At 47.1% G+C, this 15,402-nt stretch overlaps 1 protein-coding gene across 1 annotated transcript; it reads left to right on the top strand.

Annotated features, from left to right (window-relative positions):
- The first annotated feature begins 4,576 nt into the window (after nucleotides 1-4,576).
- LOC119406497 (neprilysin) lies at nucleotides 4,577-14,998 on the top strand. Its single transcript, XM_049420116.1, has 3 exons — nucleotides 4,577-6,408; nucleotides 8,754-9,159; nucleotides 14,699-14,998. The coding sequence occupies exons 1-3, from the start codon at nucleotides 4,577-4,579 to the stop codon at nucleotides 14,996-14,998; spliced, it is 2,538 nt and encodes an 845-aa protein (XP_049276073.1).
- The last annotated feature ends 404 nt before the right edge of the window (nucleotides 14,999-15,402 follow it).

The following is a 15,402-nucleotide window of genomic DNA, read 5'->3' as shown; positions in this document are numbered from 1 at the left end:
ATCGATTGTGCTTGTGAAAACCTCGGGGAGTAAGGCAATATTGCAAGGAAGATTATGTGGCATAACTCCCCAATGGCCATACCAATTTGCTGTACGGTACTATTGCTGCAGTCAGGAGTGATGGGAACGGGCACCAGTGAAACATAAGCGCAAATAGATTAGTAAGTCCCATTGCATGGTACGTTTCTTCGTTCTTACATGTGTACCTTACAAGCACGACAGCTACTGAACTAGTTAAGGACTTTAGGTCTGTAGCTTGACTTATTAAAATTCTATATACTAAAGCCTCCTGAATTACTGGAAATCTGCTATAATGCATTGCTCGTTCACTTTTTACACAGTACCTAATGTTCAGCCAAAGAGAGCTTACAATACTAAGAAACCATTTGGAACCCGGTTACAAGTCTACCTGTGTGCCGCCGGAGCTGACTATTGCTTGGACAAGATTCGAACCTACAAAACGTCCGTGTTGACATGGTGACTACGAGAAATTGAATCCAAGGCAGCTTTCCAAACGCTAACTTGTGCGAAATTTCTTTGTTCGATGCCAAGACCTTACATGCAGCGTTTTAAAATAGCGCCTCCAATATAAATAAAATTTATATAAACATTGCAAATGAATCCGTGCTTATGGAAAAAATAGCATGCATTTGTATGAAAGGCGATAGTGAAATCCAGGAAAGAAAAAGGCACTAAGAAAAAGTTGTAAGATATTAGGATAATGCGGAATTTAGCCTCATCACTTCGAAATAACATTACTGAAGGTTGCGTTTCATGCTATTTAATATTGTTATGAGAAACAACATCCATATCGCATACGCTTTTGCCACTATTTGAAATTGTCATCATATAGAACATCTATATTGCAACTGCTTTTCGATCTATTTGACATTGTTATCAGGCGGGACATCTATATGCCAAATAAGTAGGCGTGCGTTACCGCATACGAGATGCCAAGCCCTTAAATCGCCATGCGTGTCTTGGAATAAAGGAATACAATTGGCAGCCGTCGGTGATCGGCGGCTGTCTTTAACGTGAAGGTTCCATGGCATACTAGCAGTCGAGAACTGTTACTTCTCTTGTTGAGGAAATTTTTTTGTAGGCGTGCTGGTTAATATTTGAGGAACTAGAACAAAACGTTGCTCGCTAACCCTGCAGGATGTCTCGGCGAGATGTACCAATATTGCGGGAGCTGAAGCGGCAACCTCCTGTCGGACAGCAAAAGGTAATGTCATGTATTGGCGATAGCCATGTATGAACGCACGTAGAAAGCTCGCGTCCTTTTCGGAAGGCTTAAATCCACGGCGTGAGTGACGGGTTCGGTCCCGGATTCGTGCGGCTGAGCTCGGAAACAGAACTTAAATGAACAAGTTGACTCGGACGCAGAATTTGTTCATATAGCATGCATGGCGCTAAAAAAACTAAGGACAGCGCGGTCAGCTGTCCCTCTGAGCGCCTGGTCGGCTTGGAGTAGTCGAAATTCTAGTTCTGTTGTGTCGGTGAGCACGTTGTTTTGGTACTGCAGTGCTCTATATTACGAGGGATGTATACACGCAGAAGTGATTATGAAACAGTTCATAAAGACTAGAGTTAAACGTAAATCGCGTGCTTTTTGCGATATTCAAGGAGCACGTTTCATGGCACCACCTTGACAAAGTCAGTTTCGCAGCCAGAGCAAAGCAGTGAATTCGATAGCAACAGGTTCTACTGTTATACGAAGTGAGGCTGGTAGGTCATTCCTTTAGGAAACGCGGCCGCTTCAGCGAGCGAAGTTGTCTTCGTCCTCTCTATGGCTTTAACGCGACCTCTGCGATGAGAGCACAACACATAAAAAGATATGAGCCGTCCACTGATCTCCTCTAAAGATGCGGCTTGTGCGAAAGCGGGCGACTACACCCCGTCAATAAAAGTACGCATTCCTTGCCGGAGCCACGGAACCCCCTCCGACTTGTATCTCCGCACGCCTTTAGATATGTCTTCCTGAGGAGTGATCGTCCGTAGTCCTGGCACGCTTTCACTCGCTCATAGAGAGCATACGACGCGCGGGGCGATGTTATCGATCTGGAACATCACGACAACGGGGACGGCGATGGCGAAAAATGTGCTTAAGTGTCCATATAATCGCTATCAAAATAAAACGGCGGAGGGTTCAGCGTAAATAAAATTAAAAAGCGGAATGAATTTTCACTGAGCTCATCATGACGAAGGATGCTCGAAACGAGATTGACAAAAAGCCTTCACATCATTTTTCTTAGTCCTTTGCCTCTGTTTGTTATATTGTTGTATCTTAAGAGAGAGGAAAGTGAAGTGAAATTTCGCGATATGATATCAGGCACCTCGTGTTGGAAGTGTGCGGATTAGTTTTGAGCGTGCGGGATTCCATAACGTGCGAAGACATCTAAGCACACTGGCGTTCTCTAAGTGCGGCCTCACCTAAATGCGGACACAACGGCCCAGAATCGAACCCGCATTCTCGAGGTTAGCAGCTAACTCTAGGACGCAGGTCAAATTCCTAGCCGCAGGTCTTGGCCTTTGTTGCAAAGCTACCAAGACGCGGGGAAAGGGAGATGTTGAGGGCTCAGAAACAATAAGAAGGGTTTGCAATGCCCCAGAATGACAATCGGTCAAACATAATTACCGATATATCTTGCAATATTGCGCCTTTGATGATTGTGCGATTTGACAAGTCATGTTTGCACACACTGCCGTACTTTTGGTCCTACTGAGCAGTGCCACTTAAAAGAGTATCGAAAAACATACTTCGAGAATACTTGTCAAATGATTCCCTTTTGGGTGCCAACGGTCTGCATTCGAGGTCAGTTGAATACTTGTTAGCGAAACTGATTACACTCGACAAAAATAAAAAGAAATACTAAGGTTGAGTTCGCTGAGCGATGGGCCACATCACTTCCTTTACGATGAAATCCAGGCACCAAAATAAATATTGCGCTCGATTCAGGCTTTTAGGCAAACAGACTTTCAGGCAAACAAACTTAACGCATATCTGCGCTTCGCTATAATCCTGGTCACAAAAAGAAGTACTGGCAACTGCAACCTTTATACTGCGCAGCCTGCAATGCTGATACTGCATATAAAAGAACAATTGGGTCTGAAATTCAGTTCTGGTCGCATCTGAATAATTCGTTTAAGATATATTAAGTGTAATGAAGGCCAGAAATGTATATTTGTGAGCCTTTGTTCCGTGTAGAGAAAGAAATGCAGCGGAACTGAAACACATTGAAACAAAGCAGAAGATGACACATTACAAATTCACTTTTGTTGTGAATATGTCTCAACATTAAACTTTTGTCACCACATACAGAGAGGGGCGTATATTGTCTAGACCACGTCTTCCGAGTAATTAGCAATAAATGTTTGACGGAAGTTAAGCCGCATAGTCGATACCGATAGCTGCGCAAAGAACCATACAAATCTGTAAAAATATGATAGCGATTGTTTCAACTCTACGACGAATGCGACACTCAGAATTATCACGCAGGTGGCACAGTGGACTCAGAGCACCTCGGCATGCCCAGACGGCGCAGGTCAGTGGCAAAGGACGTACACCGAGAGAGAAGGGGGCTCGGGCACTTATTATGTGGACATGACCTGGTCCACAAACCAAGTTAATGCCGGGTATGAGACCAACTTCTCGTGGTCGACAAAGAAGGCGGCAGAAAAGCGATTGCACAGGTCTCTCACTGCGCTCAGCGAAAAGAAGAGGCACAAGACAAAGTCGTCATCCCTTGAAAAGGTGTCACCGTCTAGAACCTCTCTACACAACAAGACGCAGGAAGAAATTACGGCGAAAGTTTCATCCACGGCGGCACGGAGGGAGTCTTTGACTGCACGACGGACGGGTTCGTCGGATACAAAAGGGACGGTCGCTCTGGAACCCTCCTCCGACTCTTCTACTGCACCTCAAGCGCAGGCGATTTCAAAGGTGTCGGTCGCGAGCGTTCGCAGACTGCCAGGCAAGTCGAAAGCGGCGTCTTGGCTCTCACAACGAAGGGCCTCCGGTTCTAAAACGAGTCGCGATGCTGCGAAAGCGTCGAAGCCTAAGCCAGTGTCCGAGCTTTTGTCTCCTCCATTTCCTGGCTTGGTCTCGATTTCCCCTCATAGCGACGTTTCCCAAAAGGGTCCAAGAAGACGGCTATCCAGAGATGTTGCAGACGCGGACGCTAGAAGCCCCGAGTCTGGCCCCTTGTCAGGAGATGTGTCACCCGTGGAGAAAGGAGTGACGACTATAGCCAGAAGGGAATCAAAGCCCGAGTCAGGACGGAGTTCGAGACGACAGTCCGCAGTGCGGAGCTTTTTACCGAGAGTATACGAATTTTTGGTGCCTCAAGAGAGAAAAGCTAGCACTGCTGGCAGTCGTCGTCCTTCAGCGGTAACAGCGAGGCAGCTGGATAAGGAGAACACGGAAAGGGAGACCTCGGCGGAGGCTGGAACGATGTGCACTAAGAAGCTTAAAGCGGACGTACAAACAAGTGCGTCGGATTCAGGTGAATCCCGAACGGCAGTCGGGGCAATAGGGGAGCAGTTTAGCGCCTCCGCTCGGGGATCTCCGTACGCCATGCCGTCGCCGTCCGCAGGGTCCGTTGCTGGTGAACATAAGCCCAGCAAAGGCAAGTCGAAATCGTCTGTGACATCTAAGCCATCTACCGATGCCCCGAGAGCTGCTTCAGCAGAGGCGTCTAGCATGGACGAGGAGGAGCAAGTTTCTAAGCGGAAGACGGAAGCTGAGCCGAAGGATGAAGACGACGCCCCAGTAGCCGTGGCGGTAGTCGCTGTTGAAGAACCGGACACCGAAAGCAAGCAGGACATGGACGAGATACTCAGGGAACTCGAGAAGCAAACCACCGTAATATATCCGGAGAGTAACCTGGTCGTCGTCATTGGCATCCTGTGCATCCTGTGGATTTGCTTATTGGTTTTCCTCACGAATCCCAAGTACGGGCCTAAGCCAACGGCCTGGCCCAGCTCCGGGTTTCCGACTTGGCCTCCGTATTATCCTGGTACAACGAAGCCTTCAGTGGCTCCTCGGTCCAACGTGTATATCTGCTCGACCGACTACTGCGTGAAAGAAGGAGAACACGTTGCAGGGCTCTTGAGCCGCGACGTGTCGCCGTGTGACAATTTTTACCGGTACGTTTGTCGCCACTGGGAGCGCATAATGCACAACCCAGCGATGGGCATCGGCGTGGCGACGTCGGTAGACACCCTGCTGCAGGACTCGATGCACACCAAGGTGCTTGAGTACATCCTGGACTCGTCGCACGATGACGTGATCGAAGCGAAACGACTTTACGAGTCCTGTGTTTCTTCCCACACCAGTTCGAGCATCACGGAGCTGAGGCATATTTTCTCTATGTGGCCACCTCTCGGTCAGTGGCCAGCCGATAGCAAAGTGACCGTGAGCGAGTTCGACGCGTGGTCCGTCGCTGCAAGACTCTCGCGGGAGTTTGGTCTAGCGGCTCTACTCGGCGTTGAAGCTGCGCTTGACAAGACTTTCGGAAAACACGTAATCGAGTTACAGCTGCCCCAGCCGCTGTTCTTTCGAGACGACGAACAGCACAAAGACATTGTCTCCATGTTCAGAGGTGCCATTACCGAATCGGCGCAGCTCACGCAGAGTTCGGGCATGATCTACGTGCTCATGTCAGATGTTATGGCCGTATTTAAAAGCGTCGCAAAACGGAGGCCCATGTTCCCAGGCCTGGAGGTGAGACTCGTTACGGTAAATAACCTAGAAAGCGGTGTTCGTAACTTCCTCACCGTTGTCTTCGAAGGCACTCTCGAGAGCAACGTGACGGTGCAGTACAGAAATCCCACTTACTTTGAGCACGAGCTAAATGGCTTGTTCCGCGAAGTCGGGCCCCGCGCTGTCATGAACTACCTGGGCTTCCGCCTGCTTGTCCGCTTAGCGCCTTTCCTACCAAAAACTACGAACTTGCTGCGGCTGCACAGCATCGAGTCCCTTGGCCGCGTTCTCTCGCCGATGACAAAATGGGTTCTTTGTTTGCGCGCCGTCGCCTCGGTGCTCCCGGTGTGCGTAGTGAAGGCGCATGCGAGGCTCACGATCGCCAGTGGCAGTCACCTTACTAGCCGCGCCTGGCTGTCTCAGCTGGAGAGCCTGTTCTTCCGCAGCTCACGGAACTACGCATGGATGGACAGTGCGACGCACCGCGTGACGCGCTTTATGCTCATGCGCCTCCGGCTGGCCCGCTTTTACCCACAGTGGTCGCTGAATCGAGACTCTTGCGCGGGAGGTGCCCTGCCGCCGTCCGGCGGACCGATACACATGTTACACGAAGCCTCGAGGTTGTACCAGAACCAGCGGCTGGTGCAGTTCACGCGCCATACCCGTCCTCGAGACGTGGGCGACGCCTTCGGGACCCTCGCCAGGTAAGCACGACGCTGCGCTACTCTTATGTCCAGGAGGCTTGACCGTTGCTGCTACTGCTTCTTTTCGCGAATGTAGTGCAGCTAATTCCGAAATACGAGAGAGTGGTAGCAATGTCATCGTTTATTGTATTTTTATAGTTCTGTTGCGTGCATTTTAGTCAGAGTTGTATGTGACGCGTTACAAGTTCTCGATTACGTGTAATCATTTACGATTTTTGTAATTTTGTAATATAATCGAATGGTTTTTCGAAACTGTAACGTTCTGGGTAATTTAATTACATTTTTGTAATTGATTACTGGTAATACAGTTACTTTTTTCTAATATCAAGTTGTATACAGTCTTCTATGGCAGTTTTCGTCCCGAACAATATGCGACCGCTCTGTAGAGACCCCCCGTCCTGTCAGGCGGGGGGTCCCTACAGAGCCTATTTTTCCCTTTTCTTTCCTTGTCCATACCTGCAACACCTTACCCGAGTGCCAGCAACAGCGTAACCCGACGCTTCGTAGAGGACGTGAACGCTAGCAACTACGAGCTAGTGCGCATGGTGTTCCTACGTTATAACACCGCCCTTCACTCCAGCGCACGCACTGAGTGTTCAGGGTAGCAGCTGACCTCTTAACAAGGAAACGTGGAATAATAAGCGGCGAAAACTTTGAAATACAACTCATGCTAAAGTTAACAACGTGTACCAATTACCACAGAAGCCACAGTAAGCCCCCCAGCCTTCACGCAAGTCTCCAACCTTTTCTCTACAATGCAAGTCACACTAGTTCGTTGTAGTTTGAGTAAACTTGTGTCATGTGTTACGGCAACAAACGTTTGAAGGAAAGTAACGCAAAAGTATTCGATTACCTTTCTGTAATTGCTCAGTTACTTTTCTGGGGCTGTAATCGACCACTCTGACCAATTATGTTTTAAAGGTTGTAATTGTAATTGTAATCGGTTACTTATTTTCTGTAACGCGTACAAGTCTGATTATAGTGGCGCCGTTCAACCAGACTAGAGTTCGGTGCATCAATGAGATCAAGAGGGTGGCAATGACGAATACAGTAATGATCCCGCCATACGTCTGGCCAGGATTAAAATGTGTGTTGCAATGACCTTTCTTTTGGAAAAACGTGTGAAGTGATGGGGGTTTTGATCCTTCATTCTGGCGGTTGTCTGCGCGTGTATACATTTGCCATTTGTGCCAGACATTCACTCCTCGAACATCTGTTCAAATGTCTCGAGCAGCAAGCAAAAATGCTTCTTGGCACTGCGGTAAGTTTAAAACCTCCACAGCGATACCAGAGCCATAAGCCACAGGGAAAAAAATCGCTTACTCTTTCTTGCACTGTTGTGCCGATAGTAACGTAATGCCTCATAGCTTTCAACACACTGCACACCTATGCTGCGTACTGCTTCAAAAGCTATTCCCACTATATCAGCGCCTAAGTGACTATTATTCTCCGTATGCACATGGCAGCGTTTCGTTGCATTAGCGCGAGAACATCCACTTCAGTCTATAAGCAAACTAAAGAAAGCCGTCTTGCTTGCGACCTGATTTGTACGACTATAGCGCCCTGCCAGTACACATATCATGAGAAAACAATTATGGTAGGCAAAGCCGCAAAGATGGGAATCTACGTGGCGGCTTTAGCTAGAGTGGTCGGTGAACAACTCAAATTGTGACATCTGCACCTACGAAGCAACATGACTCATCAAAGGCTAAAGGCGCCAGCTATGTCATGAGATGAAACGGTGGCGTGCGTGTTGAAAGAGACGTTGATGTACGGCGTACGACTGCCAATCAGCTAATTAGCTAATCCTCTCGCTGTCAATCGGAAAGTCATGTGAAACGACACCACCAGGCATGAACTTTCTCATTTATCCTTTTCGCGGCGTCTGTGCGCAGTTGCCTAGTGCCATGGCTGTGGTAGAGGGGGCGCGCACGAGCGTCTACACTCTAGCACGGCATCTTGTTACGTACTTATTATGCTGAAACGAATAACGATAATGTGCTTTGAGATGCTACTCACATTGCGCTCTAGTGCTAGTCGGCGTTATGGTACTCACTCAGACTCATTCTAGAAATGTATTTTGCGCTGAGAGCTCATTCATACTCATGCTCAATAAAGTTTTCCGCAGTCGTACTCACTCGGACTCACTAAAACGTTTCTCAGCCTGAATCACTCGGGCTCAGAATTACTCGGCCGGACTCACTCATACTCACGGCTTGATCTGAGTCTGAGGGCGTCCTAGAGAGTCGACTCGTGAGTCATGAGTGAGTTTGCCGACGTATGCCTTGCGTAGATTTTTTTCGAGCCCCCACAGGAGATGCACATCCCTTCCCCTTTGCTCCAAGTGCTGGCACACGCTTCGTCGTGACACTGTTAGCGCCGCACCGGGCCCGCAGGTTTAACCCGGGCCACCTGGCGGTGTACGTGCCGTTCGGCATTGTGAACACGACCGTGCCAGGCAACGGCACCGTGTTCACATTCGAGCTTTCCCGAATGGCGACTCGATTTTACGCCGGCCTGGTGCCCGCGCTGTTTGAGGACGGTGCGGCGGACGAGAGCGCCCTGCTGCGCTTCACCGACACAGCCGTGCGCAAGCTCGACCAGCTGCTCGACTGCCTGGCGCGCGACTACCGCAACCTGCCGCTGGCCTTGCGCGAGGGCAGCGAAGACGGCTTCGTCGATCCCGATCGCGCCCGCTACGTGCTGCTCGCGCAAACAGCCGCCGTCATCTTGGCCCACGCTGCCTTCAAGGTACGAGGCAAGCTCAAGCTTTAACTCGCGATGAAGCGTACGCTCCGTTGAAACCTGGTGCCAATAAGCGGTCACTGAGCCTACTCGTTCTAAGGACGTCTGTATTGCGTCTGTAACAGCATAAGGTTTTATTGCGTGAGCTTTAGGAGGGGCGAGGAAAAGGTATAGTTGGTCTAAAGCCAGTTATATGAGGCTTACGGTATTTATTTATTTATTTATTTATTTCAGTATCTTCAGGGCCCGAAGGCGTTACAGAAGGGAGTGGGTAAGAGTATACATAGTAATAAGAAAAATAAGAGGGAACAAAGAAAAATGCTGCTAAGAGTAAACATTGCATTCAACAGCAGCCTTAAAAGCAGTGATATCGGTCAATTGGGCAACAGAGGAGGGTAGGTGGTTCCATTCGTTCGAGGTAGTGGGAATAAAGGAATCGTGAAAGAACTTGGTATGTGAAAAAGGAATGTGTACTTTGTGGGGATGGTCACATCTATATGACATGTAGTGTGGTTAGGAAAGAAGGTCTTGTTTTAGTTGTGGATTGTGGTAAATTTTATAAAAAAGAACAAGACGAGACACTTTCCTGCGCGAACAAAGAAGTGGAAGGCTCAAAACTGTTTTCATAGATGATACACTAGATGTGCTTGCATAGTCTGAAAGGATGAAACGTGCACTCCGATTTTGGACGGATTATGAGGTTTCAACTAGTGTGTTAGTGCCGGGATCCCATCCATATCAGCACTGCGGCTAATGTCAGCTGTAAAGGTAACGTGAGACTTTGGAGGCAATCGACGCTAACTGTAAATGATTAAACACGCTATATTTAACCGGAAGCATAAATTGTAGACCGGAGAGATGTTAGAAACTGGAGAGTAAACGAAGACCGGAAGTAGGGTAGGGTGGGACAAAATGCGACAGAAATTTGAAAATGGCGAATACTTTCTTTTATTTCCCTTGTTACCATAAAAAACCAATGCAGGAACTTTCTTTTGAGTACAAGGTATGCGGTACATAAATATGGCGATGTTGCGGCTGTTCAAAAGTTTATTTTAAAAAGAAACAAAAAATACACCACATGTCTCATTTTGCCCCAACCTGCGGGGCAAAACGAGACAGTGTGAAAAAATTTTATCCTTTGAGTTCTTGCAGTAGAAGCACTTCAAATTCACTCCGTGGGCCACCACGCAGTCTTCATGAGCGCAGTCTTTGCACTCCACGCATTGAATCCAAACAGAACGTGACGTTGTGTTGCTCTGAAACTCCTAAAAAAGCACTCAGTGCATTTTCATGTCATTTTCCTCCCAGGAAACTCTAGGTGACATTCTCTTGTACGTCCGTACCATCCTAAAAAACATGTTATACATAATGAGCGTAAGTAAATGGTTCATTTAATAAGGCACTCTCTAAGGCAATTCAATGCCTTTTTGTCGCGCTTTGCCCCTCTCACATGCCCGAATTAAAAAAAATTTGCCCTTTGGCCCACGCACCAAATGAACTAAACTTTTGTTGAAATGTAGCTTGTAGTATAAAGTAACAATATTAATACTTACGTTGTTGTACTGTACTGACGCCGGAGTAGCTTCATGCACGGATCCGAAAATTTGGCCGAGCAGAATTTCGCCACATTTTGGCGTGTCACGAACACACAGACGTCAGCCGCGCAATTTTTCCCGCGCGAGCGCTGTGAGCAATCAATTTTTACACGCAAAAAAAACGTCGTAAACTACTGGCACCTATCGCTGAAATAGAGAAACGAAGAAAAGGTACTTTTTGTATTAGCTGTAGGGGGCGGCAAATTCAAAGTGTCGCGTTTTGCCTCGCGTCTCACTTTGCCCCGTCTTACCCTAATAATACAGTTGTAGTTCCTACCGAAATTTTGAGCGCGCTTGAGTGCTATTGGCATAAAGGAAGTTAGGTAATGCCCCGGTACGGAAGTAGGAATAGACGTCAAGTTGGAGAGTCTACGTCAAGTTGGAGTCTACATTTCCTTTTCCGAAATAAGTGCCACACTACCGTTTAGAAAAGAACACTAATGTAATGACGAACAAGAGAGTGTCCACGCAGATTACAATGCTAAGCAATCTAGTTAAGGAGTGTCTATGCGATCACGTATGCAAATGATTTCACCGAGGTAGCAAGAAGGTTCAGGAGGGTACCCTCAACGCATAATAAAGTTATAGCAACGTCGTTGTATTTATGCATACAAAGGTTATGCCAGAAGCAGTGTTGGCATCACATACATTATTTCAGGAGGTTTTAAGAGCGGTGCTCTTTAAGCTTTTCGTTTCGCCGGGTAGTGAGAACAGGAATTATCATCATCATCGTGTACCGCTGCGCGCTCTCTTCGTCCTCTTCGACTTCTCCTTTGCTTCCACAAGACGTGCGCGGATTTGTCTCGCGTGGAATGCAAAAACTATGATAAAATTACGTAACATCACGTAACTGCAAGTCACGAGACTGCAATCGCGTAACATCACATAACAACTAGTCAGGCGATTAACGGTCACGCAACATCACGAAATAAGTAGTGACGTGAATAAAATCGCGTAACGCCACGTAATAACTAGCCACTGACTACAAATGACGTAACATCAAGTAACATATAGGCGCGTGGCTAAAATCACGTAACACCGCGTTACAAATAGTCGCGTGACTAATAAATCACGTAACAACACTCAGGTGAATAAGAATCACGTAACATCACGTGACACGTCACGCGACTAAAATAATGTAACATCACGTAACTGCTCGCGGAAATAAAAATCAAGTAACACCACGCAAAATCTAGTCACGTGACTACAAATCGCGTGACATTAAGTGACGTGATTAAAATCAAGCAACAACGCATAATAGCTAATCACGTGACATGTTCCCGCCAAAAACCCCTTGAAAGATAGTGACGTGACAAATCACATCACCTAACGGGTAGTCACGTGACATATCTAGCCAAGTCTGCACATACTTTGTACTACTAGCGAAAACTTGGCATTATCAGCAAAACTTAGCTCGGTCGAACACTAGCTCCGCTGATGATTTCAGCCTTGCGCCGCTAGTGCAAGCTGCGTAAGAAAAATAAAGAAGAAACTAGATACATTGCAGCATCTAAGCGCACACACACGACATGAAACAAGTGAAAATCAACGAATACAGCCGCTAACAGTTGTCTTGTATGGGCGCCAAATGCTGATACAGAATACCAGCAGGCCCAAACTTACGTAATTTTGAAATGCAATGATTACGTAGTAGCTCACGATATTACGCCAGCTGCTAAGTTTAGGTGATATTACTGAAGTTAGCCTCATAAAAATCCTCGCAGGCACTGCCGCTTGCAGCCACAATCAAATGAATGCAAAATAAAATGTGCCAGGAACCAGGAAATACGAGAAACAGAGAAAGGAGTAACTATGGTAGGTGCACTTACGTTTGTAAATGCCACGTGGTGTATTCGTAGACAATTATTGTAAAGGTTAGAACTAAAAAAAATAGAGGTCTCTTCATTGGGCAAGGGAAGCTAAAGAAAATATGATGCAGGCTTACAGGATGGCAGAGATTGGCCCTCCTTTAAAGACAGAGGAAAGGGTGGAGATGGCGGTGGCACAGTTCGCGAAAAACCTTGCTTCGACGAGTGTAGATAAGTGCGGGTGCACACACAGAAGGCACTCGAAGGTTCCATTGAGTAGAGACCAATCAATGCACAACTATAATGCTCAACTGCAGTGCATAATTATCCACACCTCACAAGCGTACACGTGAAGTCAAGGAAACAGGCCTGAAGAAATTGCGAACCGCTCACTTACGGAAGTAACTGGGGGTACAAGTCATCAGCAGGTGGGTGAGAATAACAAATGGACGAAAATCTGCATGAGAGCAGAAAATATACTGCCTCTTAAGCCCTGAGTTGGCTGCGTCACTCGTAGTTACCATACCAACGTTGCAGACGATACGGGTTTTACGCCCGATACAATAAAGCTCTTTTAAAGGAGTGGTGAGTGGTGACAGAAAGATTCGGACACTATTTTAGTGTTGCATCACACTAATGAGTACATATAGGTGCCATTTTGTGCAATTTCAGCCAAAAATACAGCCTGAAAAGTATTTTATTGAGTTTTGAATTTTGTAAAATAGCCGATAGAAAATAGAAGCAAAAAGCGATGATGTCATCAAGCGGGGCCGTTTTGTAAACAACGTACGTCACGAATTTCGGCCGGGTTACCGGAGGCGTGTACGAGACGGACAACGCTGATAGCGACACGTGACGATGCATAGCCTAACCAGAGACCTACCAACATAACATTGCAGCGACTTATCTGCCAACTGACTCTGTGTAAAGCATTGGCAGTGAGATAATTAGCAACTCACACTATTCTCATTCCTTTTTTTTTCGACTAGAACAGGAACGCGACTGCGCAAATTGAAAAAAAAAAATATTTTATTTGGACAAAACTTTAGAAGATGTCGCTACCGGCTTCACGGCTGCTGCTACTGCTGTAGCCGTCAACCAACACCTTTAGATTATTAAAATTAGGTAATCTATGTAATTAGGTAGTGCTGCGGCTGCTCCAAACATCACGGAAAACGTCGCCTCAGTTGGCCGACGAGAACAAGAACAAAATCGCAGCCACCGGCAAGATTCGCGAAGTGAATGGAGCTTTTCTGACTGATTGTTACACTCCTGCAAGCTCTTTCGTCCATCGCTTCATTAGATAAGCAACGCTGTTTGACGATTGACGAAACAAGCAGTTGCAGCGCTCAACACAGCAGACGATACAGCAGCGCTGACAACATGGCAGAAGGTGGCCAGTGACGTCAGTGGCTCTCGCGGTCACCTGATAGTATTTGTAAACGAGTAGGCCGACTACTTCACGGGGCCACCGCGTGCTCTTCGAAATCGAAACTGCCTCCTGCCGTAACAAGGAGCATATAATTAAACATTCGTCTCGCGCTGGGGCTAATGAGTTTTCTTGCCGCTATTAACGAGTCAGTAGCAACTGATTAAGAGAAAAAAAAGCAGAGGTTAACAAATTTCCTGTCACCACTCCTTTAAGGCCAAAGTCTTAGATGACTTACTTATCAAACGCGAAAGCTGACTGTCGGTGTCGCGCTGTCAACACGAGCAATGAAGAAAGCGTCATCACGTGATGACGTCACCTTGACGACACAGGTTACCAGAATACGTGACGTTGTCGTAACGTCACTATATGACAAGGTGCTTGGTGAAATGTGGGCCGATCACGAGGGCTGTGCAAGACTTGGTGAAGTGTGTTCAGAAAGCTTTCCGAGAGGAGGGGGGGAAAGGGGAAGATGATCAGTACATTGACTGAGAAGAAAATGAAGATAGCATTCGCCTTCAATTTGTGTTACGCGAATACACAAAATGGCGCTGTAATTTTTTTGCCATATAAGATCTATTAGTTTCCTTATATCAAAGTTAAATTGCATACTTGAACGATAACAAGAGCATCCTTCGTTTTCAGGCTTTCCTTTTTTCCTTTTTTTTTTTTGCTGCCATAGGTTTTAGCAGATCACATTCGAATGCCCGCAGGAGCTGCTACACGTGAAGCGGATCTGGAAGTACGACTTCCGCTTCGCACCCCTTCCGGACCTGACTTCAGAGCAGCTTTTCTTCGCCTACTTTGCGCGCGACAACTGCGAATGCAGCGACGACGCACACAAGGCGCACGACTACGTCATCAACGCCCGGCTGCCACCCGAGCAGCGCGTCAACTTCGCGCTACGCCACCTGCCGGCCTTCGGCGAAGCCTTCCACTGTTCTCGCGACGCTCCGATGCGACCTCTGGAGGGCTCCGTGTGTCGCGTATTCGAATCCCTGGAGTCATTTTGACACGACATTAAGCCCTCCCCCCCCCCCCTAAAGACGCTTCAACATATGGAACATTGGTATCTGACGCATGCCTGAATGTTGGATATCCAAACGACGCTGTCATTCGTAGACGCTTAAATGTGCTGAGAATTAACTGTAAATGACATTGCCGAACGTATATTGCTACTACCATTATTCTCCTCTGGAGCACAAAAAAATGTATGGGTGACGTTGCGACGTTTTAGACATTTATACGTGCGTAATGAGTGGCATGCTTTCTATTGGGATTTTTCATGGCGATGTATACGTATTTTGAGTGCTGTGAGTACGCTATCACTTTGTATAAATTCTACAGGATTTCGGTAAATATAATTTATCGCTTCTACCCAAGCTTGTACGTCTCTTCTCTATTGGGGAGCGAGGAG

This window comes from Rhipicephalus sanguineus, chromosome 10 (assembly GCF_013339695.2).
Source record: "Rhipicephalus sanguineus isolate Rsan-2018 chromosome 10, BIME_Rsan_1.4, whole genome shotgun sequence".
Lineage (NCBI taxonomy): Eukaryota > Metazoa > Arthropoda > Arachnida > Ixodida > Ixodidae > Rhipicephalus > Rhipicephalus sanguineus.
The sequence above is the reverse complement of the archived record's forward strand: the minus strand, read 5'-3'. Positions and strand labels throughout refer to the sequence as shown.

What these genes read in the sequence shown, in the direction of transcription:
- LOC119406497 (XM_049420116.1), top strand. Translation starts at nt 4,577, where the DNA reads ATGCCGTCGCCGTCCGCAGGGTCCGTTGCTGGTGAACATAAGCCCAGC. An exon ending in GCCTTCGGGACCCTCGCCAG is followed by an intron (nt 6,409 to 8,753) that starts GTAAGCACGACG and finishes CTTTGCTCCAAG; the next exon opens with TGCTGGCACACGCTTCGTCG. An exon ending in TGGCCCACGCTGCCTTCAAG is followed by an intron (nt 9,160 to 14,698) that starts GTACGAGGCAAG and finishes GAATGCCCGCAG; the next exon opens with GAGCTGCTACACGTGAAGCG.